This window comes from Vigna unguiculata, chromosome 5 (assembly GCF_004118075.2).
Source record: "Vigna unguiculata cultivar IT97K-499-35 chromosome 5, ASM411807v1, whole genome shotgun sequence".
NCBI classification, from domain to species: domain Eukaryota; kingdom Viridiplantae; phylum Streptophyta; class Magnoliopsida; order Fabales; family Fabaceae; genus Vigna; species Vigna unguiculata.
In genome coordinates, this window is record NC_040283.1 from 45,338,193 (window position 1) to 45,365,670 (window position 27,478).

Here is a 27,478-nt window from a genome sequence, read left to right on the forward strand (position 1 = left end):
AGAAAAGGTTGGACCCAACTTGGTGTGGGTGGCCGAGAACATCCTGACCCAATGGGCCGTCTACATCTAGGATTAGGGGTGGAAAGGCAAGGATCCTCCCAATGCTGAGGTAGGTAATATATAGGTCCAAGTGCAGCGGCTTAATATTGAATGGAATATGAGAATGTCTGGAATAATTACGATGTATTGGAAAATTACGGTGTATGATATTTATTAAATTCCTCCATATTTATAATAGGAGGAAAAGCACCTTGAAGGTAGTAAAGATGGGAGTGATGAGAAAGTTTGAACCCACATCTCCCTTCTTGTCATTAACCACTAAACCATATTATCATTTCTTATATTATAATCAATTTGTGTTGAGGCATAATCGAATTTGGTCATAATTAATTAATTTTGTTTGTCACTTTTTATTTTCTTAACATTCTATATGCTAGTCATTCATTAATGTTAAACATGACATGCGTTTCTCCCACCACATTCATACTTCCATGAACGTTAATTATGATAATCTATGTAACATATGCACAAGAACCAAGAAGTAAAAATCTTTAAAATGAAAAAAAAAATCCTTTTTATCTTTAATTAATCCAATGAAACAAAAATATATTGTCCAACATTCTTGCGTGGTTGTCATAACATAGAAAGTGCAGCAGAGAGGAGGCTCTTGCAAAATGCAAATTCCTCTTTCATCTCATTTATTAGCTCCACGTGTTAGAGAGTATTGCCACGTGTCTCTCCCACAACCACACCCACAAAACTACTCCTAGTGTCTTCCAGAACACCCCACCATAAATTCATCACTTTTTCAATTTTCAAAATTACCCTCTCTTCCTTCCTCTACACATTAATAAATATATAACTATAAATAAACCAAAAACCACTCACTACTACTCATCTTCCACTTGTTCAATTCCCTCTTATCAAACTTGTAACCATTTCATCACCACCAACATGAACGGTGCCGCCGGCGTTTTTGCAGAGGAAGAAACCCACGCCGCCGCCCGTTGTTCCACCCCCAACCGCTTGGACTGCCGTATACCGGCGGCGTCGGCGCCACCACCGCCGCCAAAGAAAAAGCCTTTATCTTTTGGGAGGAAACGAGAGCCGCCAAAAAATGGTTACTTCCACCCGCCTGATCTCGACCAGCTCTTCTCTCTTGTGCTTCCAACTACAACTGCTTTTAACTGACACTCTTCTCTAGTTCTCTTCCACACCCAACTGTGTTTTTGTTTTTTTGGGTTGTGTTTTGTATTCGGAAAAGTTAATGTTGTTATATATGTGACCGGTGTAAATATATAATACTTCTCCTTCTAGATTCTGTTGTCTGTTACTACGGTTGGGTTTGTACAAAACATGCACCATGAAGAAGCCCCTCACTGGTCATGGGATTTCTATTTATACATAGCTCAAAGTTTCCTCACTTTGTACAACCTTAAACGGCTAGTTTCTCCTTCATTCTCTTGTACTGTTGCTTACTCATCAATTTTTTCTTGATAATTCATGGAAGTTAGGAAATAAATAAATTTTGTATTTTAATCAAATGGGTAACTTGGTTTACTTAGTAACTTGATATTTATATTAATTATTAATTTAACTTCTATATATATTTTTATATTTCTTATATAGGAAAATATAGTCTCTTTTTTTTAGCATTTTCTTTAACGGATTCTGGAAATATAAGACAATGCAATAAATGAAATAAATATTACTAAATGATGACCATAAATGATTCACTAATGCAATAAATGATTCTGTAAACGATGGTAATAAATGACTCACTAAACTGCGATGCAATTCATTGTCTTTTAAATGATGGAAGCAAGAAGAGGATCACTACACTAATGCAATAACCGGATGGGATATATGACTCATTGTCTTTTACATTACTTTTGGTTTGGATTCATAGGTGTATATTTTCTTTATTTTTATTTAAAAAATAAAGAATTTTAATTAAGTAAAAAAATATAGGAATTATAAGGATCAAATATTGTCACAGTCATTCTTTAATTATACTATAACATTTTAATTATGTTAATGTTTCGTTGTCCAATCTTTCATTTTTGATTTCCTATTTGGTCGTCCGATGTATTTTTTAAAGATGTTAAAGAAGATATTAAAAAAGTTTTGATTTTTTATTTCTTATTTCTCTCGAGGTATTTGTTAAAGATGTTTAAGAAGTTTTGATGTTTAATTAGCAACATTAATAATAAATAAATGTGAGAGAAAAATCGAACCAGTCATATTTTATAGTTTTTTTATTGACCTTTAATTAGTTTCATTTAATCAAGGTTCAATTAGTTTTAAAATTTTTGTTTCTAAAATTTTATTATCCACATGTTTAGCATAATTTCATAAGACTTATTTATTTTGTCACCATTTGCTACTTGTTTATCTTTGTTACCATTTGCTAAGTTTACCCATCATCATGATTTAAGATATGTTCTGTAAATTCATATATTTGGATGGTATTTTATAACTTCTATAGTATTTTATTACTAAGATTTATTTTAGAATAATGAATATCCAGAAAAATATTTAGTTTGCCACTCAATAATACGACATGGTAACCGATAACACACATTACCACTAGATATGAAATCAAACTAATTGTAAAATATTTTGAAATAATATTGAATCAACAATTTATTGATTAAGTTTTTCGTTTATCGATATATTTTCATATTTCAAAGGGTCTTATTTTAAATTAATATATTTATTATATTTTACTAAATTAAAAAGATTATATTGATTATATATAACTTCATTAAGTAAAAAAATCTAATACAAAAATTAAATTATTAATTAAACTTATATATCTACTATTTTATGTATTTATAAAAGTTATTATATGTATCTGAATCTTATTTATTTTATTTCATGTATACCATATTTTTCTTCACTACATTAACTAGCTCCTTTGTTTTACTTTCCCTATTTTTATGGCCTGCTTTATTGGTCCAACTTTTTAAAATAGTAAAATAAAATAAAAAAACAATTTAAAATATTAACTTTTTTATGTTAAATTTTTGAAAAATATAAATATATAATATTATAATTATTTAAATCTTTAATATTTAAAAATTAAATTTTAATTATTTTCATAAAAAAAAATTAACATTTAAATATATAATACTTATTTTAATTTATCTAATTATGAAATTAATTAAAAATTTTAAAAATTTATATTCATTTAAATGTATATATGTAAACAAATTTTAAAAATAAAAAGATTAACAAATTTAGAAACAAATTAACTTTTATTTTTTAAAATAAAAAAAAATGATGGTCAGTTAAATCCAAAATATACGGATCAATTCTATCTAATTCATGACATATTATCGAAAAATCAGGTCAAAACGGATGACAGAGACCAATTTTACCGCTTATATTATCAAATGGCAAACGAAAATTCAAATAAAATAAAATAAATTTGAGTTAAAGAATTTTTTCGGTAAAACAGAATGGTATGGGAAGACTGCTGGGCATTTTCTGCTGGATTAAGTGGCTTACTCCTTCACCTCATAATTTTATTTGGTACATAAATGTATAATTTGAAACGTAATTTTTAAATTCAAATTAATTTCTATATCACTTAATATATATTTTTATTTTAAATTAGATATTTTAGAATAAATTTTTTATGTTTGAAATTTTTTTATATTTATATTTTGAATTATATATTTTAAAATATATTTATATTTTGGATTGTATATTATAAAAAGATAATTTTAGAATTTAAAATATTTCAGAATATAAAATGAAAAACACAAAACAAAAAATATATTTTAAATTATACAAAATAAAAAATATTTATAATTAGAATCTAAAATATATGTTTCATATTATTATATAGGAAATGAAAAGTTTATGCTGCAGCATGAAATTATAAGTTACCCCTAGATTGAGATGCGAATATCACAAACTGGTGGGCCGGCCCTGCTAGCTTGAGCCCATTGGAGTTAAAGTTTGTTGGCTGTGATACTCAGGTTACGTATTTCATAATTATATAATTTCATGAATTTTTAATGATAACAAATAGTGTTTTTTATATCTTCCAATTATTATTATTATTTTTTCTTTTCAGGTATTTAAAACTTGCTTAGGATGGGTAGATAATTATTTGCAAATTGCTCTTATCTCGAATAACAGCATAATTAGATTCCTAGTGAAGAATTTTATTCTCAATAAAATAATAAACCTGGGTGGCCAAAAGAAGAAAGGCAATATTGCAGGCTGCTACTTTATGATGTGTCTTGGGCTTTACATGTCATCATGCATCTTGTGTCCTTAAATTAAATTAGATGTCTGATGATTGGGGCCATTGATAGAGATTTATTTATATATATAATTTTTTTAACATTTTAAAATTTAACATAGTAAATTGTTCTTATTTCAATTTTTGACAAAATTCAATATAAATAATCATGAAGTCTAAATAAAAGTTTACGTTGGCATATGATCGATTAAATAACACCACGAAATACCTAGAAAATGGACAAACATTTATACGCCAGTTAGCAAATTTAACTTTGAACTACGAACATATAAACATTTAAAAAAAAAACATAAGTTTTTTATTATATAAGTTTTTAAATAAGCTCTCCCCTCACTTATTTATCAAATAGGTGTAATTTGAGTTTGACCTACCATAAAGTCATAAATTTCCATTCTTTTTTTTCATGCTGGGAATGTATTTTGTAACATGAAGTTTCATTTTCCTTCTAAGCTAAAATACACACCCATATTAAAAGTACACTAAAAAATTCGACAGCACAACTATTTTTAGAAGAATGTTATTGAAGATTTCACTAACTTATTTTTGGTGACTTTTTTTTAAATATTTAAGCACAAAAAGACTTTATTAAGTTGTATTAAAATTTGAATGCAAAGGTCAATTTATACTGTCATGAGGCAAGACCTTTGATGACCTGATTCACACTAAAGCACAATCTATGTGCGAATTTTTCCTCTGCACTCATTCTTTCCTATTGACTTCTGTCACATAAATACTCAGCTAGCTACTCCTTCAAAACATAACCAAAGATTTGATCTTTGAGCCTCTCAAATGAAGTTTCAACCATGTCTTCATAGTTGAAAAACTAAGGTACTAGATTTATAGTTTATACTAAGTCTTCTCTTCTGTTATGTTTCTTTCATGTTCTTCTGCTCTGATCCCAATTGAATCAATACACATGTGTGTATGTACTATGTTGTTAGACTAATCTTGATTAGCTTTTTCAATCAACTTTCGGTGCCGCCTAAAAAAGCCTTGTCACCCGGGGTAAACACAAAGTCTTAGATTTCAACTTACATGGAGCTTGTTTTTGTCATCAATAGTTTATGATTCGTCCTATATATCTTCTCCTCGGATTCACTCTTCTTGTAACATATATATACTCACTTCTTCAATTTCAGGGTCAATTTTAATTGCTGATATCTTCAAACTTCAAGAGAAAAAGGTGAAGAACACAGTCAGTAACTGCCGGTGCAGCAAGATCAAGATTCACACCTCCAAAGGACTTTAGCTATGTACATGTTGGCTATGGAAGTTCAGACAAAGAAGTGAGAATCTTGATGATGCTGCACTGGCAAATACATGACTAGAATTTCCGATTCAGCTCAAAGGAAGCATGCAGTGGAGAAATTAATCATTGGATCTTATATATGTAAGTTCTATTGTATATGTTATTCATCATTCTGCATGCTTTTGTTAATGTTTGTTGTAAAACAAGATAGGATTCTTTCTTCCAACTTGTCCACTTACTGGATAAAGAAACGAAAAAAATTATGAATTTCATCATGAGTGTGGTCATGTCGTCTCTGTTTATAAATATATTGTGTATATATATATAGTACTGTTTTTCTTTGGTCTGAAAAGTTAGTGTTTTTTCTCTACAAAATATGGGTGGTATTTGACATTAGTATATATAGTTTTCCTTGGCTTCTGCGTAACTTGATTTTGACATGTTCTTCTTAAGGCATAAATTAAGTTACTCTATCTATAGTTTAGCGAAGGTAAAAGACTTTGTTTGATTCATATATATATATATATATATATATATATATATATATATATATATATATATATATATATATATATATATATATATATATATATATATATATATATATATATATATATATATATATAATGTTTATGAATTGTTGAATTATATTGTTGGAGCAACTTCTTTGAGTAGAAAGATGGTGTCTTCCCTCGATAATATATAAATTCACCAAAAGAGGATATATAGGGGGAAATTAGAAAGTGGAGCTGATAATCCAAAGTTGGTTTCTTTACATGGAACTCAAATAATTGCTATATTTAATTTTGAAAGTATGTGTAGAATTATAACTATATATGTCTAGTAGAGTTGATATCGTGATATAAAATTTAAAAAAGAAAAAAAAAGTTACATATATATACATATTAATTTCTCTATATTGGATTGTTTGAGTACACATATATCGAGATAGTATAAATACACGATAAAAACTTTAACATAATGACTAAAATTTTAAAATTTTCTTTTTTCTTTCCCACTTTGTTTAATGATTTTTATTAATATTTTTTACATAATATGGTCCTAATATTTATTAAAAGGAGTTGATATATCCTTCTGATTAGATAATGTCTAAAGGTACTTTTTAGAAACATAAATATATCACTTTAACAAGTCATCTCTATCTAACAGTGTTAATATTGATGTAACATAAGGACTACATTAACTCTTTTTATAAATACTAGAATCACATTAAGTAAAAAATGTTGAGAAAAAACATTGAACATAATGAAAAAAATATTAAGTCAACTTAAAGTTTGTAATTTTTTTCTTTTTATGTATCGTTTAATTATCAATTCTAATCAAAATTAACTTCATAAACACCAGCCTAAACACGCAGTTAGAGTGATGCATTAATGTATATCTCACTGTAAAATTGTTATCATCAATGCAGTTGCAACCTTTTCAATGGTTCTCACAATAAACATCATAGTTTTCTCACAATTAATCTGGCAACTTGTGCTAAGATATTGTCCCAAAATATCTTTCAAAAAAAGTTCAAACAAGAGGTATTAATTAAGCCTAAAGAAAATACACAAGTATTTCTACCAAAACTCATGTATTATAGTGTATATATCCTCTGTCATTTGCATTATTGTCCAAACGATAAATCACGATGAACCTTAACTCTGCATGTTATCTTAGTTAGTCTTGGGACACATGGCCACAAATAAAAACAAGAAAAAGAAAGAAAGGATAAAAAAACAGTATAGTACACGTCACTTTAGCCCTGATGATTTGGGTGCCAAATTGAAATTCACAATTTACTCCCTTGACCCACATCGCACTGTTCTGTAAGACAGAGTGATAAGGTATATATATATATATATATATATATATATATATATATATATATATATATATATATATATATATATATATATATATGCGTATGTATGTGTATGTATATGGTAACACCTTCCCCACCTGACCATCCTTGTGCAGCTCACATGTCTGCATGTGGGACTCTCCATTCCTCATATTCTTCCCGGCCGACATGGCCAGCAAAACCATTGTGAAAACCAAAACACCTAAATCAGAAATTTCAACATTTTGACATTAAAAATTCAGGAATTCATGTTTCTATTATCTCAAGTTAATTGTGTGGTTCTTGTTTTCCACTTTTTCTGCATTTTCAATCTTAAGGTTGTTCACATATACACACTCACACCTACACCTAGCTAATAACATTCCTACTCAACATACAAAAACAAAATTTTACTCCTATATGTCCTGTCCACTGAGAACTTAATTTCCTTAAAAAGATTTTAAGAAATTATATATGATGATTTAAAAATGTCCTTGTTTCAATTTTTTTCACCAAGATTCTTATTATTAATTGCTTCTTCTTCACACCATACATCCATTTGGATAGTTTTTAATTATTGAGAAGTTGTGCACTGAATAGCAATTATGATAGAGTAATACATATATTAGAAAGAAGAAAAACTTGTTTAGTTTTTATGAACAGAAATTAGGAGATATAAGCATTTTACACCAACCACAGCACCCCACGTGACATGATGTTTGACCATCGACATCATCTTTTGACCAACACTAATTAGTAATTTACGACAACTTGATTGCGGTGGTGCTGTATCTTATGTTTTAATAATTAATTTGGGTGCATTAATAATTAATAATTTGACTGCATATAAAAATTTTACTTGAAGAGCAACAACAAGAACGCTGAATTTGTGGTGTACCCAGAGAGACAGGGTCCTCAGAAAACAACGTCACAGGCTCCAATTTTATGCGTACGTGCCATGAAAAAAAGAAGCAAAATACTTGGTTCACATTCACTCTAAATAGACCCACATATGCCCGACCTAAAAATTATGCTCCGTGTACTTTTTACTCTAATTTTGCTTACCAATGATAATCATATATACTTACATGCATGTGATTGCAAAGTTTTTTGACCAGTCAAATAATCTTCAAAAAAGCTTCTTTTCAAATCATTAGATTCCTTCTTCATCCCCATTTTCATATCCTTCCTTTTCTTTTCTTTTTCTCAAACTCACATATTTTAACTGCAGTACTAAGAGCGGCCACATCTAATAAACTATTAATACAACAGATCAATTCCCTCACATGATAATAAGTTAAGCATGACAAGATTTTAAATTCACCATCCAAAACTTCAAAATCCCATACATTTTTTCACTATTCTAACTACTGCTCTAGCTACGTACGTAGTTGCAACACCATGTGCCTGTGAATTCAGCCCTGTAATGAATAAATAAATAACTTGACAAGAACAATAATATGGTTTTGTTTATACCAGTGGCTGTGATGCTCACAATTCTGGTTTTTTTTTTCAACAGACAAAGATAGGAAACTATATACTTATAAAGGTAGAAAAAATATGCTTTAGCACCGAATCCATGGACATGTGTGTTTCGTTTCGAACGATCATAACATTCACCACATATCATACTATTGTTGGATCAGAGATAAAGACAAGTTTGTGGTATACAGATAAAAGTATACCGTATATAAGTCGATACATGGGTTAAATCGATTTTGGGAGGTTAAATTAGGTTTAAAGTTTATATCTTTGTGTAGTGAGAATTGAGAAACAAGAGTCACGTTGATACGAATAAGATGGGGATGATGTACACTGGTCTCGTAATGTACTCATCAAGGCTTATAATTTAAACACAGTTTTGGACTACCAAGGAGATGCAGAGTACTGTCATGCATGTGCACATTTTTCCGCTGAAGGAAAAGCATCTTCAACTGCAAATTAGGCACACTCTAAAAATCAACAAACGTAGAAGGCTCCACAGAAATAAAAGCTTAGGATGCTCGCAACTGTTTCTTTGAACAAATCAAAAACAGTGGAAAATATCAGAGAAACTGAATAAAAATAAGAGAGATAAAAAAAAAAAGAAAAATACAGTGGTGGAGTATATGAGGCACACACACAAGACGCACAACGTTCCACATGAGAACCAGCTAACATTTTGTCTACAGGGGACGATTTTAATAAGTGACTGCCCATTTTGGAACCGTACAAGATGTGTGTCTCCAAAGAGAATCATAGCATATCCGAGGCGATTTCCATGGACAGGGTTTCGTGAATTAGCCCCACCACAGTGAAAAATGGTAACTTTTTTTTTTAAGAATAAAATGTTCTTGTGCTTGTATTGTATTACATGTTTCTACATGTGAAAATTTATATTTATTTGTGTATGTATGAGCAGTGTGGTAAGTGGATATATATAAACAACAAAGTGTGTTATGTTATGGTGACCATGACCTACTAGCAAACACTGATCATCTCTTTCAACCCTTACATATATACACACACTCCCACAGTGACTTTCTTCTCTCTTATCGCAATCTCATTTCCTCTTCTTCTTACAGACAAAGGGTGTGGTAGCTACTCAACATCACAGTCACTGTTCCTCTGCTTCTTCTCATGGATGAAAAGAGAAAGGCATCAAAGAAAAACACCCAAGCCTCTTCTTCATCAAGGTCCTTATTCTCAAGGAGTTCTTCTACTTCAAATTCACCTCTCCTTAGAAGCTTGTCCCAGAAGAATTCTTCTTCGTCTTCTTCTTCTTCCAAATGCAACAACAATCTCCCTAGGAGCTTCTCGCAGAAGAACCCTTCCATCGGTCGGAAATGCACCAATATAGCAAAAGAACAGAAAGCGCGCTTTTACATTATGAGAAGGTGCGTGGCCATGTTAGTTTGCTGGCACAAGCACGGGGATTCATGAACTGCAAAAATGCACAGATCTTGTACTCGGTTTTTTCTGCCACAATTTTTTTTTTGTTTCTGATCCATGAGATCCTTTTTTGGCCCTCTTTCAAATACTATAGATTCGATTGTAATTACAACTTTAACTGAGGTGAGTTATAAGATTTACACATTGCTGCAAATATGTACATCCACTGCATCCTACGTTTGATTTTTGTCTGTCTCTTACTTTGTCTGAAATCAAACTGCTACTCAAAACTTTCAATCTGTTGAATCATGAGTCATGTTTAATTCTCAGATTCTCTCTCTGTTCTGTTCTGAGGGATTTAGACAGTGCATATTATTCTGTTCTGAATGCTTAGGTAGAGTTTGGATCTGCGTTGAAAATTGAAGTTCCATTACATTCATTCCTTCTTCTTTATGCAACTTACCAGAACTTAACTTCTTCTTTCTTTATTCTTTCGTTTTTGAATTTGATGGCAGTATGATTGTGAAGCTGGAATCTCTCTATTTTTCCAATCTGTCCCCACTCATCTTAGTTAATATTTCATCAAATAGGCTCTGTTATGTCAGTTCCAAGATTTAACCTTTCACCACGTTGTCAAATAACCTTTTCATTACAATATTATTATTAAGTAACTTAAAAAGGTGTTTCAGTGTAATTTATTAAATGAAAGATAAAAGTACAGAATTTTTAATTTAAACCACTTTTAAATAGTGTTCAAATAAAAAATATATGAATGAAGCTATTCAGAAATTAGGGTTACTGTATTTTTTTAACCCTATCCGAGCTATATATCCTTCGCCAGACAAATATATAAATAATATCACACAATTTTATTCAATCACAGAATATTATTTCAGGTGAATTTTCAAATTTGTATACATTATTTAATTGATAATATATATATATATATATATATATATATATTTATAGGTATAGTTATATTTTTAGTATATTTTTAACACTTGCTATGCTAAAGATGGAACGTATTATTAACACATTGAAAGAATACAAATAACGCAAAACAATATACTGATTGAAATAAACTTTTTAAGTACATTTATTATTTTTTCTCAAAATAATAAAAAAAATGGATCTATATATCTAATACTTATTTTATTTTTTATTTTGGTCACACATTTCTTTATTTCTTTCTTTTTGATGTGGTTTACTATTTTTTCAAAAACATATTGTTCTAGACTTCATGGGTATCCTATTTTCATTAGCTGATGTATCAACTAAAACTAAATCATTTTTCCATTCTATTTATTTACTTGATTTTATTTTAACTTAATTTTTTCACTATTAAACTTGATTCCGACAAAAATGTATGTAAAATATCATTACTCTGATATTAAAACAAATACCGGTAGTTTTGAAAATTTTCATCGGCTTTTAAATGTTTTTAACTGCGATAAAAAATCGTTGCTAACTAATTAGGAGAGATTAAAAACATATCCTATTAAATTAAAAGTTATTATACAAAACTATGATTTTTTTGTTAAATTTTATCATAAAGTAGTAAAATAAAACTGTTATAATTTTCAAAATGCAAGTAAAAGTTATTAACATATAAGCTTCTATCATAATATTCTTATATAATATGCATAGAAAATGAAGATATAGTAAATAAAATTATTCACATTAAATTAATTCTTAAATGTATCAATATTTTAAACGAATCTAAGATTATATTAATAAGAAATATAACATTGTTATTAATAAGAAATCAAGTGTTAAGTTTTGATTATTAAAAATAATAGATAAGGGTTGAAAATATCAAGAGACACAAATATTCATATTCATTAACACATAAAAAGAAAAAAACTTTTAGTAGAGTAAATTTTTGTGGTAATTATAGTGAAGAATGATTTATTGATTGTTGAGATTTCATTGTACATGTCTAGAAATGGTGCATGAGAAGGTTAAATGGTAAAATTTATGTTAGAGGTGGAAGGTTGTGTAGTAGAATTTTCCTTCGAAATTGTTGTATATCAAACAGTGTACCTGAATCTTGATGTTGACATGAGTGTTTATCTCTTTGTCACTTTCTTTGATGTTATAACATGTGACTTGTTGGATGGCATGTTATTCGATTTTAACCTAAGATCAAAGCTGCGGATTTCTAGAAAAATACATTTATTTTGTCTTATAGCTCCACTTAGATGGAATCTATAAGTTTCTAACTTTGTCTCTCAATACCAAACTTTTCATCTATCTTCTCTCTTTATTGCCCCAACTCAATCTCTTTCATCTAATACCAATTTTTTTAATATGTTTATAATTAATATCAAATATATGAATTCGTTAGAAAATTAATTATAACAATTTTCAGAAAACCTAGTGGATAAATAACCCTAACCAGTTCAAAAAGGGAATCATAGAATCAACTTTGCACGTTAAATGGGCTCGTTCATCACCAAGCCCACATTTATTTTATTTGATTTTTGTTATTATATTGGGCCCAAAACAAAATATTAGCGTGATGTATGATGTATTAGACATGATAGTTGCAAATCAAATCATCTTTCAAACGTTGTAGCTTTTCCTCCATGATTAGGATACCACCGAAGTAGACAATATGCATTTTGTTTCATGTTTAATTAAGTTTTAATTTTATAATAATTTCAATATTTTTAATTGAACTTTATTTTATTAAGTATTTGATTTTTTTTTTCAATTGAGTCACTTTTGTTTAAGTTTCTCATTAATTATATTCTTTTACTATCTTACTTGCATGTATTTCTGTATAATGTGATATTTTGTTACTAACACATTATGATTGATGTAAAATGACAATTATGATGATCGAAAACATGTTAGATACATGATTAAAAAAAATTATCTTTATTGTTTGTAAATAATGACATAAAAATATAAAAAAAATATGGTGGTTTCGTTACCCAATACATTGTAAAATAAAACATTAAAAATTATCCATGATTTTAGAATGATTGCAATACAACTTTTATATCAACAATAAAATCTCGCATTTTTTATTACATGAAGACAAATATACAATATGATGAGATGTAATAATAATTATATTATTTAAATATAAAAAATATTAAACTACGTAAACTTAATTAAGAATTTTAAATTTTTTATGTACTCAATTAAAGGGAAAAAAAATTAGTAAATACTCAATTAACTATATATAAGTTTAACTTGACTAAACCTTTGTTTAAAAGAAGATGCATTCCATTTAATTTCTAACATTAATTATTTTTTTAGCTAACACTAAATACTTGTTTAACCCTAAATATATTTATTGAGATATTAATATTATTTATGACACAATTTTAAGAATTGAATACTTTTTTTTTTGGTAAATTGGGTGGTAATAGTAGGGGAAAGTATGTTTTTGTTGTTTGTATTTTAATTTTGTAATTTGTCTTTAATATATGTAGTATATTATCTTAATGTATTCACTAACAATAATTATGATTTTATGAGTATGTAGTAAAATTAAAAATAAAATTGGGGAAAGAAATGCATGGCATGGTGTGATTGGCAAAGTTATTATGTGTACAATTATTGAATGATTAGCACAGAGTGGGGAATGCGTATGGTATGGCATTCCATATACCTACGAACAAAAAAACAAATTACTGACACACTGACGTTAGATGTGATTAGCACATGTTTCTCTGCACTTTTTTTCATCACTGTCTTATTATCTTTTTTACAAATAAAATTATATATATTGTTATTACTTTTTATCTTATGTAATTTTCTTTATTATATTTGAAAAATAAGATAATTAGATATATTATTTATTCTATATATTGTATTAAAGTTGTGTAGTTTAATTATATATAATACAAATAGTTACTTTTTATAATTTACATTATAGTTTCTTTTATTGTTTCTTTTCTCAGCTCTTAAGTACTGTATACTAAAAATTAGTTAAGAAGATATGTTATTTTTATTAATTTTAAAAACTTTTATTCCATTTGTTAATTCTTCATTTTTTTTGTACCATGTGTATTATTCAACATCAACTTAAAAACAACTAAGGGGAAAGTGTCTATTACATGTCAGATGTAAAAGAAAGGGAAATTCCTAACAAAAATACAAAAATTAAATTTTATCACAAATAAAAAATATTATCCTGGACCTAATTCAAACCAATATTGACATCATTGTATTGTAGAGTTTCTTTTGTATCTCACCATCATTTCTCTTTCTTTCATATGGGCTTTTCAAAGTATAAACAATAAATTTAAAAAGTACATTCCAAAATAAACTAGAAGCAATAAAATATATTAAGTATCATCTGATGTTTAAATTTTTTTTTATTTTTATTTTTTAATAAATTTTTATGCATAGTAAATGATCAATATTTATTAATATATATATATATTTAAAACAAATTAAATCATACAAAAATGTTAAATATGTTGCTTGACTTTTAATAAAAATTAGAATTAGTAATCAAAACTTTAATCCAATTTAGTCTCCTAACTTTAGAAATGTTTAAATTTAATTTTTTAATCAAATTTTATTAAATTTATTTGACGTTTTAAATGCGTTTTATCATAGTATTTGAGTTGTTTATACCGTTTGACACATCTCCATTCTAATGTTAGGTGAGAAACACATTTGAAACATCAAATAAACTTAAAAGAATTTAGTTAAAACGACTAAATCAATTCATTTATAAAAATGAAAGACTAAATTAATCTAAAGTTTCAAAGATTGACTAATTCTAATTTTAAATAAAAATTAAAGGACAAAAACACATTTAGTAAAAAAAATGATATTTTAAATTATTTAATATCAAAAGGGTACATATTCTAAAACTTTATATTATTTAACATTTGAAATTAAGATTTTTCATAAGACAAAAAGTGTAAATAATAAATAAAAATATTAAAAAGGATAGAAATAAATTAAATGTACATCCTAATAATTATTCGATTTAATAAAATGTAAGTATGTCTTCCCTTAAAAGCATCACATCATTTAAATAAAATCAGAGTATGTGTAATCAATAGCAATGTTGAAAAAAATAAGTGAAAGAGAATGAAAAATTGCATTATTTTTTTTTCCAAATAAAATGAAAGTTATGTCAAAATCTAACAATTAAATAAATTTGTTACATTACTTTGAATGTTTTAGTATAAAAACAAGTATGCATTCACCTTTTATTTTAAATAAAAAAAGACAGTTAATGTCATCATCATTAATATTCAACTTTTATATCCATGTAAGACAATCATATTATGTTATCGTTGATACAATTTTTTTTCTTGCAATTTAAATGTAGATTACTTAAAATAATAAATATATAATTTATTAAAATATTTTTTATTAAATAATTATTATTTGATTAATAAATCATCAATTAATTTAGATTCTTTCAAAAAGAAGTTACAAGTCTTTTTTAGAATTTTTAACAACGGTTCCAACTGTCATTCAATAATTCGCTATAAGTCTCACTTAAACTTAAAATTCCTCCAACCTCTAACTGTTATTAAAACTCCGTAATTTTACTTTTCCACCGCCTCATGTTTATAATTACAAAATTGTCGGTGTTTTTTTTTATATGATAGTAACTTCGTAGATATTGAATTTTCGAGATCTCGAATTTAGAAAATTGACACACGATTTTGGAAAACCTTAAAAGAAAAGATAAAAAAAAAATGGAGTTATAAATGAATACCTAGATAATTAATTGATGGGATATATATATATATATATATATATATATAAAAGACATTTAATACCATTTTAACCTTAAAATCGTAAAATAATAATATTATGGGTCGGGTCTTTAATTTTATATTATTTAAGTTTGTCTATTATATCCTGTAAGTCTTTTGACTTACTTAGATTATTTCTAAGATTAATTCCTTCCGGTAAATTGAAAAGTCAACACATTGATTAACCAGGCAAATTAGGGCTTAAATTTTGAAAATAAAGTGCATAGAAGGCAATTACCAGTCCTTGTTAACAAGTAAACCGAGGAAAAGAAAATACATAGATAACCTACAAAACATAGATATTTGTCTGATAACAATTAAACTTGGGATGATTAAAAAGTCCTGGAGTAGCTATCCTAGCTACTTAATTTGTAATAGACACTTTTGGGGGAGAAGAATGAAGGTATTCTTCCGAATGCATGCATGATTAGATAGCTACCAGAAATCTGGATCCTAAAATTTAAAACTTGAAAGCAACTTTTTGTTCATTCCCTACATAGAAATTAAAAAACTACACTTTCCAAAATGATGATCAACATTTTGGGAGATCCGAAGGTGGAGGGAGCAACTTCTGATGAGAGAGTTTGCCGTTGTTCACAATCCAAGCCATCCTCAACCCCCAACTCAGGTGCAAATCAATGTGGCAGTGCATCAGCCAAACTCCTATAATTAATTAATTCACAGTTAGATATCATCACAATTTCAACTTGTATCATAATAATATCATTAAATAGCAATGTTAATTTCCTCTTGCATTTGAAGTGAATTCATCACCTGGGTTGTCAGCGACAAAGCGAATCGCAACCCAACCACCAGAAGGCACACCAATGGTGTTCCTCTCCACAGGGTCCACCAGATTAAACTTCCCAGGATCTGTCACAGGATCAAAGTTCCCAAAACCTTGACCCACCACCATCATGTTGAACCCATGAAGATGTAACGGATGACTCTCTGCTCCCAAGATGCTAGTGTCCTGCAGCACCACCTGCACTCTCGTGTTGTAAGGTATCACCACCACCTTCGTTCCAATCTTCACCATCGTGTTATTCGGTGGTGTCCCCGTGTAGTTAAAGGCTCTCGGGGGAACTACTGGGAAATCCGTGGTGTAATCACCACCGTTATCCTTCCCTGAGAAATAATGCTGTTGAAGAATTGCCACCGAAGGGAGATCGAAAGATATGTTGTTCATGGAAGCAGCGAATTTTGTTCTCTTGTTAGGCCCTTCACATGTTTGGTTTCTGGGACAGGGAATGCTCCCGAGACCTATCGTGAAGAAGAAACTCCTGTCAACTTTCTGAGGGACGTTCGCAGGGTACTTTGCGCTGTTCAAACTGCGAAATTTACGACTGAAATTCGCAACGAACGATGTATCGTTAATAGCAGGAAGGGTTGGTTTCAGTAGGGTACGGTTTTTCATGTCTGAATATTCCGAAGGAGGGGTGTCGTTGTCGTTGTCGTTGTCGTATTCTAGAATGCCGGCTAACGTGGAACTGAGAAAGGTACCCTTAGCAGTGAAAAATGGTCTGGCTAGCATGAAGAAAGTAGCATTTATGTACTCAGGTTTTGTGTTCAAGACGACGTTGGTGGTTTGTCCTGGACTAATGACGATGATGTCGGAGTTGAAGGGTTTAACATATGCAGCATCAGCTTCAACAACCGTCATGGTGTGGTTTGCTATGCTGAAAAAGAGTTCATTATTCACTGCAGCGTTGATCAAACGTAGAAGATACGTCTTCCCCGGCTTCACCCTTAGGTTGAACGTATCTATCCACCATGCATAAACATAATTAATCTCACACGAAACCCTATTGATTAATTAATTAATTACTCAGAAAATTAGGTTTGAATACCGTTAGTGGAGCAATTGTAGAGGGGTCCAGGAAGCCCGTTAATGGTGTAGGCATCAGAGACATTTGGACCACCCCCTGTGTGAAGAGCTTGTGCAATCACTGCTTCAGGATCCACATTCCACCACTCTCCTGCACTCAATCATTTCGAGAACATTATATATTTGAAGTATTGGAATGGAATGGAATGGAATGGAATGTTTGATTATTATTATTATAGATGCATGCATGTGTGGATGTACCAAATAGGATGGGAATTTCCTTGTAGGGTTTGGCAAATGGGTAAGATTGGTTGGTTCTTGGGAGAATGATGAGGGGTCCATAGAGAGTAGCCCTTAACCACGAATGGTGTGCGTGCCAGAAGAGAGTTCCTCTTTGCCCAACCAAGCTGAAGTTGTACACATAACTCTCACCACTTTGTACCGGACATTGAGTTATGTAAGATGGTCCATCCGACCATCCACTACGTAGCTGTCTCACTCCGTGCCTGTCAATTTTTTGTCATTACACACACACAAAAACTCAAAATATTCATCGCATGCATGCATGCACAACATGGGGATTGGTTCACAGAATAATCAAATGACATACATACCAATGAATGGTGATGTTGTTTGGAACATGGTTCACCACCTTAACCACTAATCTGTCTCCTTCTCTGGCAACAACACGAGGTCCCGGGAACTTCCCATTTACGGTGAGCATGTTCTTAGTGTGGCAGAGCCTGGTAATGTTTTTCAGCCTTATCTGCATGCACAAGTAATTAATAATAGAAAACATTCAGCAGATATCAGAAACACAACGAGAGAGTAGTGTGGTGTAACGTTAATGCGTGTTACGTCGAACTGGTAGTGCCTTGTAACGCCTCCATTGTTTGAAGTAGCTGAGACCACAGCATTATTTGGAACGGTCCAAAAGATGGTTAAGACAAAGAGTGTTGCGACAGATGAAGGAATGACTCTTATCATTTTGTTCTGCAGCAATTTGTTTGTGGTCAGAATCCAAGTTCGTGAATGTTCACAAGACATGGCTAATTATAAAACTATATAGTTTCAAATATATTCCAACAACAGTAGAGAAAAATGTTGAGTTATTAGTTCTACTCATCAATTCATCTGTGCGAAAAAAGAAAGGAATAACTCTGCACCTACTCGTTCAACTTTTCATTTGTTGTTTGGAGTGTCAATAATTGGTTTAAAACAAACAGAATCTCATGCTTTAACTTCCTCAATACTAATTCTATAACTTTTAGCATTCCACTTTGAAGCCAAACAGTACTTTATTGAATGAGAAGGACATTTTGACCAATCTTTTTTTTCTTTAATTACAGGCCAAGAAAGCACAAGAAATTCGACCTAGCCATGGATATAGACTAGGCTAGTTATCTCTAACACCATTTCTACCATATATATATAAATATGTATTATGTATATGAATATATATATATATATATATATATATATATATATATATATATATATATATATGATTGGATTTGAAGTTCTCTCAATTTACCATTTGTCAAATATTATTTCTGTTCACAATAATAATTTTTTAAATGTGATTCATTATTATAAAACATGCAACCAAATGTTGTACCATATAGTTTTCAATTATGTTGTAGCATGATACGAAAATTGTCTCTTGACTGGGACAAGTCAACGAAATTAATGCCTGCATTTATACTTTCTTTCAAGCCAAATATGGAATTTTTCGTATCATTTGTTAGTTTTAATTTCAAATGATGGTTTAATTCATCGCATTGTTGTGCATGCATGAGATTAAAAAATGGTATATGTTTTAATCTTTTTAGTTATGTAAAATCGCAAATTTTATCAATCTTACAAAAATTTGAAATTAAAAATAATCTATGTTCAGAGTGATGTTATACATTATCATTCATACTCTCATTTTAATTTTAGATTGCATGGACAACGATTTTGTCTGACTAAATAAAAAAAGTAAAGCTATGGATACAGAACAATACATTTACACTTATTTTCACAACAATTTACTTTTGAATGAGGTGTGAAATGTTAAAACGCTTTTTTTTTTTCTGAAAATAAAAACTTCCAGATTGCAAAGGAATTAGAGTTAAAATCATCATATACTGGTTACGAGACCATAAACTACATAGATAAATTAAATTAGATTATTTTAATTTAAATGATGATCTTAAAATTTCAAACAAATGACACGAAAATTTAAATATTTAAAGAGAGATTTTATTTTTTATCTAAAATGCTCTAATTCTATTCAAATAGAATTATTTCTGGTATATTAATTAGATAGACAAATCTAACAACAAAGTTAATTTTTGTTTGTCACATTATTAGATTTTTTTAATATATTCATTCCTTACAGTACGTAATTGCAAGGATCTAACAAATGAGTTTGGACCTGGTTTTTTCAACCAAGTTAATCTTGTATTGTGATTTCAATGAAACATTGGTTAAAAGAATTTCATAATTTTTAAAAAGTTTAAATTCATTTTATTTTAAATCATTTTCATAATTTTTAGAAAGTTTGTTTCATTTTAAACTATTTGTGTACATAAAAGATTCAAATTTATTGAATTTTAGTTTATGTATTAGTCGAAATCATTTTTTGACCAAAGTCTACTAATAAAAAGTTTAACTGGTTTGAATAAGAATTTTCCTTATTAGTATTATCAAGATTTGTTTTTAGTTGATGTTGGACACTATTATATCAATTGACATCCATCAAATTTATTGGTTAGATATTGTTTTTTTAACTTTACAACCGAAGTCAACTAAAAAATCCACTTACTCCCATGGATCAAAACAATGCGAGCCTAAGTGATAATAGACAACTTTGGACAAAAAAATAAATAAATAAAGAGTTGCTATTGATAAAAAAAAAATACTGGCCAAAATATAATCATTCAAGAAAAATAGTCTTCTTAGTATTATTCAAAAAAAGTCCTAATAATGTCAATTGAGTTGGCTTACAAAAAAGGAAAAATAATCTTAACGTCAATTGAGAATTATCAGCATCGACTAAAATGGCTACCTTATGTCAATTGAAAAGTATTTCTTATTGTCATCGGTAAGAAATAACGACTAACATTGATTGAAAAATAATTTACTTAATTTTCTATTTAGTTTCAATAATTATAATAAGAAAATGAAATAAAACTAAAATTAGTCTAATCAACATTATGATTCCTTAATTAAATAGATTGGTTGTGTTAAGTCAACACTTTTTTTACTGATGAAAATATGGATCAAATTTATGGTAGTTTTGTTATGGAAGAATAGAATTTTGTATGTTTTTTGTTTAAACAAATTTTAAGGCCTGTGGAGTACCAAGAACTCTATTATATTTACACATATGTTTTTTTTTTGAAAAAAGAAAAGAAAAGAATAACATATTTTAATAATCAGCGAGCTTTATACGTAGACAATGTAAAACAATTGTTTAAAATGTTTTGTCCAATTATATCATGAAAGGGTTTTTTGGGAGTTGAGAAGAAGTGAGTCGAGAAGAAAAAGGACATCAATTTATCGAAGAATTCCATCTGTGACTTTCGACGTTTTTTTTTTTTTTTTAGATTTCATGTTATTTAACACCATGAATAGTTTTAAATTTTCATTTGTTAAAGTTAAATGTAATTATCCAACTCTTTAATAATTCTGATTATATATATAATCTATACTTCTCTTTTTTATTAAATTTAATCTTGATACTTTATTTTTATTTAACTTGGCCACCTATAAACTAAGTTAAATTTTAAGGAATTGAAAGATTTTTAAACATAAGATAAAACAATCACTAAATATTTTGTTTGGAAAAAAAAAATGACTTATTAGTCTTTCACAAATAATTGAACATAAAAGTTTATCTTATTGGTATACTTAAGATTTGTTTTAAGGAATTGCGGTATAAATTTTCATGATAAAGATTCATCAAAATGAAAGTAAAAAATAAGGTACAAATTTAATTAAGATCTTAATGTAGAGGTGATGAAACTTAACCCCAGTGTATATTATATATTTCTATCTGACGTGCTTTTAACTTTTATTTTATGTTCTTATTTTTTTAATTTCACTTCATTCTGTATAGTTTATCAAAACTTAAATACTGAAATTGAAGAGACTATATGGAAAAGAAATAAATACACAAGAAAAAAAGCAACACAAAATTTCGGCCTTAATTCCTTATCTCTTAATTACATGTCATGGTCATCATAACTGTCACACACAATTTCTTAGAGCAAAAATACTGAACAAAGAAAGACATGAAAGATGACGATGATAAGATAAATGATGTAACATATATATCAGTCCCAGATCATGACAACTGCTATAACAGCTACACCAGAAAGCACTGCGAGAAACCTAAACCAGGGAGTGTCGAAACGGCTTGTCCCCTTCTGTTTGAAGCCTTTGGATATCAAATGATTGATGGCAACATAGATGAACACCTCACAAGCAATTCCCATCGTTATGGCAAACATCCAATCGGCGGTGCTTCCTTGAGTTGTGGCGTCTATGGCTATTCCGATCGCCACACCGGCGGGGCTCGACACTGCGAAGGCCAAAGAATACACAGCACTTGTCACTAAGGGTCTCTTAGGTAACATCCTTAACAAAGCAATTCCCATTGCGATCGCAGCAAATATCTTGTGCAATGATATTGTCCACAAGTTCTTCCATGCCTCTCTCTTCGTACCTGAATTAATACAAGTTATTAAACATTATTTTAAGATGATTAATTAAGGTGAAGGTGAGAAAAATAATAACCTGCAACTCCAACGGCAATGCCCTCAAAAACCGAATGGAAGCAAAGTGCAAGGATGAGTAGAATGGTGTCACCCGTGGAGGAAGTTTTCATCAATATAGGGTTTGTTGCCTCCACTGCGCAGTGATCTGTGGTTGGGTCATGTTCTTGAGGTGGTGGTGTTCCTCCTTCCAGTTCCACCACTTTGGGTTTCGTCTGGGTATTGCTGGTGACAAAACCCACTACGCAGTCACCGAGCATGGTGAGAAGGTACCCAGATGAAGCCAGCATAAAGGCAAAAGGGTAAGTTTTTGTGGTGAGTTCTCGAAAAGTGTCATTAGAATCGCCCAAGAAATGCATCAGAGAAGTTCCCAAGAAAACCCCACCAGCGAACTGAGTCCCCAACACAAGAAAAGTCTCATTCCAGCGGAAGAAGTAGGGAGACACCCCTCCGGCGAAAGTGCTCACAAGCATGATCATCAAACACCATAGTTTCACCAATATCAGACCCTTGGAATGCAAACTTTCTCTGTCGGATTCACCCTCTCCTCGGTGAGCCTTGATTGGATCCAGAAGCGAGGCTAAGAGACACACGACGAGGAAAGTTATTGTGCTTGATGAAGTCATGTATGTTCTTTTCTATTCTTCTCTGCTATATCCAAATAATCTGAACTTCTTGCTTTAATGGAGTCAACTACTCGTTCGCATTGCGTTCATGTGTGCGTATAGATATAAATATTAGTGTGTTTGTGTGATTTGGTACAATAATTAGATTAATTATGGAGTTTGTATTACGTTTACTTGCACTGCGTTTGGAGGGATGCGTATGCTGTATTGTACCATTTGTTCTACACACAGGGATTGGTGTCATGATGTATATTCCCCCAAAATATATTCTTGCAAAGTGTAAAAAGTTTGAATATGTTTGGCTTTATACTATAAGTTTTCAAACATGCTCCGTCATCAATTGTATGTTCCCATGAATCGCATCGTATCTGTCCCTTTCATTGTCATATTTTACTTGGTGGAATACAAGAGATAACAAAGACAAGAGGACAATCCGGAAGCTTGATTCCAGCAAAATTTGGGAGAACACTTGGAAGAGATTCCAAGGACGTTGGTTTCTGCAAGTTCATTACTTCAAGTGCTTGGAGGATTCGAGAGTCAATGACGATAATGTTAAGTATTTTTCACAATAAAGTTACTGATATACGAATTAAACTATAAGATATATATGCTTGTAGATGAAAAGTTATTATAGATTTTTTATCATTAGTCTACTTAGCATAGCTAATAATCAACATGTGTTGTTTTTCATGGAGAATGGTTGATCTGTTTGAACAGACTATTCTATTACTCTCACATGCTTAAAAGATAAATTACTTATTTACTTCCTCATACAATTGACTTAAAAAATACGTTTTATCAATCTTTTTTTTTTATGTTTGTGGAAAAAAAAGAGAGATAAAAATGATGACAAAAATAATTTATGGTGTAAAATATTTTATATTTAATACAATTAATATTATATATATATATATATATATATATATATATATATATAAGGAAGAAAATTTGGAAGATAACTACACCCACATTTAAATTATTTTCCATTGTAATCCAGATTTTCTTATTCGATTATTCCTTTGTTCTGTTTCTAAAGTCTGTTTCACTCACTCACGCAATTGAACTAGAAAACTAAAATATCCACGTGCTTTACTATCATGAATCACTTGTTAATTTACATTGTAATTTATTTTATTTTATTTTAAAAATAAGAAAATATATTTATGGGATTAAGAATTTAGAAATGTTCTTAAATTATTACTGCTATTTACATTTTTTTAGGAACATTATTTAATATTTATAAATTATTATACAAATTTATTATTTTCCTTCCAAGCTTTGTTGACTTTCCTCTTGATATCATTAACCTTTTTAGTTCTTGTTGCTTAGAGTATTAAAATTTTTAATACTTGTAATTGATATCGGTAATCGTTTTAATTTTCATGTTAATAGTATTCAACTTCAGATGTGCTATTGTTCTTTTCTTGCATCTTCTTAATGTTTTTTTTTATTAAAAGAAATAATATATTAATATAGAAACAATTTAGCTATCAAGATTTTATCTACAAAAAAAATTGGTCACTAAACATTAGTTACCAAGATTTTTGTTATCAAAGAAATTATTTTCTAATTAATTAGTAACCAATTTAGCGACCAATTATAAATTTTTATTGATAATAGTGACTATTATAGTAATCAATAATTTTTTATTTTGTAAATTGGTATCTAAATTAATCACTATAGTGACTAACAAATTTTTGTTGCTAAAATTTATTGTTAGAAATATTTTCTTGTAATGTTTGTTAATTTCTTATTCAGTTTATCTTTTACAACATTTTATATTTTGGTATGTCTAACAATCTCATATCATTTAGAAATAGAGATAAAAACAATATTTTCCTTCAACCTTCAAATACATCTTTTAAGGATAATAATAAGACGAAGTTTTGATCTTTACACTAGTGCAGGGAAGGGAAATGACAGCGGTTATTTTGCACTTTTGGCTTCGGGTTCGCACCCGAGACATATAATGTCGAGGTAAAAAGACTCTCGTTTATGCCTCGGTTATTAACCCGAGGCAAAAAAAGTAATTACTGCCTCGGTTTCCTCCAACCAAGGCCTAATTGTGTATCAGAAATAAAAAAAAAAAAATATTGTCAACGGTGTCGGAACAACCTCCTCGATGGTGGACATGGTTGGAGTCGCAGGTGCTGCAATTGTGGCGCGAACTCACGGTGCAGATGATTCGAAGATGTTGGTGGCTGCTGCCATGGACGCGATCTGTGTTGTTCTGGTTCGCAGGAAGCATATGTTTGTCGAATGCGTCGCAGATCTGGTTTCAATGGTGGCTGCGATTGGAGGATCGAACAGATAGAGAACGTTGGTGGCACGTTTTCTTCTCCGGCGAAGGCGCGTTGCGTGGATGGGTGTTGCAGGCGTAGACCTACATACATGTTGCTTGGTTCGTGATGGAACGCGGTGCAGAGATGAAGATCTAGTGCAAAGATGGTGGTTGTTCGTTGCAGCGAAGATGGTTGAAGGTAGTGCAGCGGTGGTGAAGCCGGAACGAAGGTTGGGGCGCAGTGGAAGAAGAAGAAAAGATTTGGATGCTGTGTGGGGATGCTCGGAGAAGAAGAAAATCGAGATGGTTTGCGCGGTTGCGAAAGGATTTAGGTTTTTTTTAACCCTACGAAGCCATACTGCCTCGGTTAATTCGAAACCGAGGCATATTGTCTTACTATATGCCTCGGTTGGCAATAGGCCCGAAGCAAAAAGGTCCCTACTGCCTTGATTATAAAAGAACCGAGGCATATTCTGTCAGTGAATTAAAAAAAAATACAACCAAGTAACTGTATCGGATAAAAAAAACCTTAAGCAAAAAAGCTATTAGGGCTCGGTTCTGTGGTAACTGAGGCATAAAAGCGGTTAAAAATTTTCAAATTTTGTGGACAGTGCGAATTCGTAAAATTTTTTAAGCTATATGCCTCGGTTAGTATAACAACCGAGGCATAAAAGGTGCCTTTAATTACAAAAATATCACTGCGTGTTTATATGCAGCGGGTGCGCAGGAATCGAGACATATATTGCAATGTAAAAACTCTAAAATGCACTAGTGTTAAAAACAACAAAACTTCAAATATGATGATTGATCTAGTATCATCCTTAGACTTTGACAAAACAATTTGATTTGGTATGCATAATAATCTCATATTATTTAGAAATTGAAATCAAGTCTTTTTAAGACAATATCATAACATAACTCATATCTCAACTAATGTTTATATATCCTTGGGTGAAATATGTTTTTGGTATGTGAAAATTAGAATTAATCTTTCTTCGAAATTTTAGACCAATTTTATCCATCAATTTTAAAAGTGTATGAATTTAGTCTTTTTAACAATTTTTTGTTAAATTTATTTTATTTTTAAAACGCATTTGATGATAATATTTGAGTTCGTTATTTACACCGTTCAACACAGTTTTGTTTTGATGTTAACTAAGAAAATATCCTAAAACGCGTTTGAAACATCAAATAAACTTAACAATTTTTTTTTAAAATAACTAAATTCACAAAGTTCTAAAGTTGGAGAACTAAATTAAACAAAATTTTAAAGATGAACTAATTTCAATTTCCACTCAAAATTAGGGGACTAAAAACATATTTAGCCTTAGTAATTGCATGATTAACAAGTTTTATATTTCATGCAAATCATAATTAATTATAATTATTATATTTTAAACACCGATTTACTTTGTATGATTAACTATTTATAAGCATTTTCTTATCTTTGTATTATAATTTATTTTTTATTGTAAAATAGATAAGTTTAACGAATCCATAAAATTTGTTTTCTTTCTTTATAATTAATGTTAATCATTTAATTCTTTTTTGGCTAAAATTTTAATACACAACAATATTTAAATTAAACATTCTTTGGAAACCATACTTATGTTATTAAACTCATAATAATTTATTTTGAATACTTAAAAATATCTATCTATATATGTGTATATACTGATATTCATATAAAATTTAAAATTAGCTAAAACATACGTTAAAATTTATAATAGTATAAAATTGTAGATTGTTAATTCAATACTTGCTCAAATTGCTGTAGAGTGAAGGAAATTTGTTGACATTTTATTGTATTTATATTTTCTTTTTAAAACATTAATTATTTCCTTGACAATAAATAGGTTTTTTTTTCTAATTTAAACAAATTTATCCTTATACTTATAGAAATAGACAAGTTTAAAAGAAAAAAATTGGACAAATCGTGTTGCCTCACACAATTTTCATTAAAAATCGTGTAAGAGTTACACGATTTGTTC

At 29.6% G+C, this 27,478-nt stretch overlaps 4 protein-coding genes across 4 annotated transcripts; 2 read left to right on the forward strand and 2 right to left on the reverse strand.

Annotated features, from left to right (window-relative positions):
* Positions 1-871: 871 nt before the first annotated feature.
* Positions 872-1,423, forward strand: LOC114186252 (cyclin-dependent protein kinase inhibitor SMR5-like). Its single transcript, XM_028074297.1, has one exon. It carries the CDS (start codon positions 955-957, stop codon positions 1,189-1,191), a length of 237 nt encoding a protein of 78 aa, XP_027930098.1. The 5' UTR covers positions 872-954; the 3' UTR covers positions 1,192-1,423.
* A 3,497-nt stretch (positions 1,424-4,920) lies between these two features.
* LOC114184099 lies at positions 4,921-10,459 on the forward strand. Its single transcript, XM_028071340.1, has 4 exons — positions 4,921-5,107; positions 5,419-5,669; positions 9,546-9,677; positions 9,939-10,459. Exon 4 carries the CDS (start codon positions 9,994-9,996, stop codon positions 10,294-10,296), a length of 303 nt encoding a protein of 100 aa, XP_027927141.1. The 5' UTR covers positions 4,921-5,107; positions 5,419-5,669; positions 9,546-9,677; positions 9,939-9,993; the 3' UTR covers positions 10,297-10,459.
* Positions 10,460-16,254: 5,795 nt separating this feature from the next.
* LOC114186029 (laccase-2-like) lies at positions 16,255-18,860 on the reverse strand. The gene is made up of 6 exons (XM_028074027.1): positions 18,676-18,860; positions 18,432-18,583; positions 18,079-18,323; positions 17,840-17,968; positions 16,764-17,753; positions 16,255-16,652 (listed from the first exon to the last, which is right to left on the reverse strand). Exons 1-6 carry the CDS (start codon positions 18,802-18,804, stop codon positions 16,522-16,524), a joined length of 1,776 nt encoding a protein of 591 aa, XP_027929828.1. The 5' UTR covers positions 18,805-18,860; the 3' UTR covers positions 16,255-16,521.
* Positions 18,861-21,996: 3,136 nt separating this feature from the next.
* LOC114185918 (zinc transporter 1-like) lies at positions 21,997-23,340 on the reverse strand. The gene is made up of 2 exons (XM_028073873.1): positions 22,603-23,340; positions 21,997-22,531 (listed from the first exon to the last, which is right to left on the reverse strand). The coding sequence occupies exons 1-2, from the start codon at positions 23,204-23,206 to the stop codon at positions 22,140-22,142; spliced, it is 996 nt and encodes a 331-aa protein (XP_027929674.1). The 5' UTR covers positions 23,207-23,340; the 3' UTR covers positions 21,997-22,139.
* Positions 23,341-27,478: the final 4,138 nt, after the last annotated feature.

Bases quoted from the DNA above. Each gene is read 5' to 3' on its own strand.
- LOC114186252 (XM_028074297.1), top strand. From the start codon at position 955: ATGAACGGTGCCGCCGGCGTTTTTGCAGAGGAAGAAACCCACGCCGCC.
- LOC114184099 (XM_028071340.1), top strand. From the start codon at position 9,994: ATGGATGAAAAGAGAAAGGCATCAAAGAAAAACACCCAAGCCTCTTCT.
- LOC114186029 (XM_028074027.1), bottom strand. From the start codon at position 18,804: ATGATAAGAGTCATTCCTTCATCTGTCGCAACACTCTTTGTCTTAACC. The intron at 18,324-18,431 runs GTATGTATGTCA...AAAAATTGACAG, and splicing joins AACAACATCACCATTCATTG to GCACGGAGTGAGACAGCTAC. The intron at 17,754-17,839 runs GTATTCAAACCT...CATGGTGGATAG, and splicing joins CTACAATTGCTCCACTAACG to ATACGTTCAACCTAAGGGTG.
- LOC114185918 (XM_028073873.1), bottom strand. From the start codon at position 23,206: ATGACTTCATCAAGCACAATAACTTTCCTCGTCGTGTGTCTCTTAGCC. The intron at 22,532-22,602 runs GTTATTATTTTT...GTATTAATTCAG, and splicing joins CATTGCCGTTGGAGTTGCAG to GTACGAAGAGAGAGGCATGG.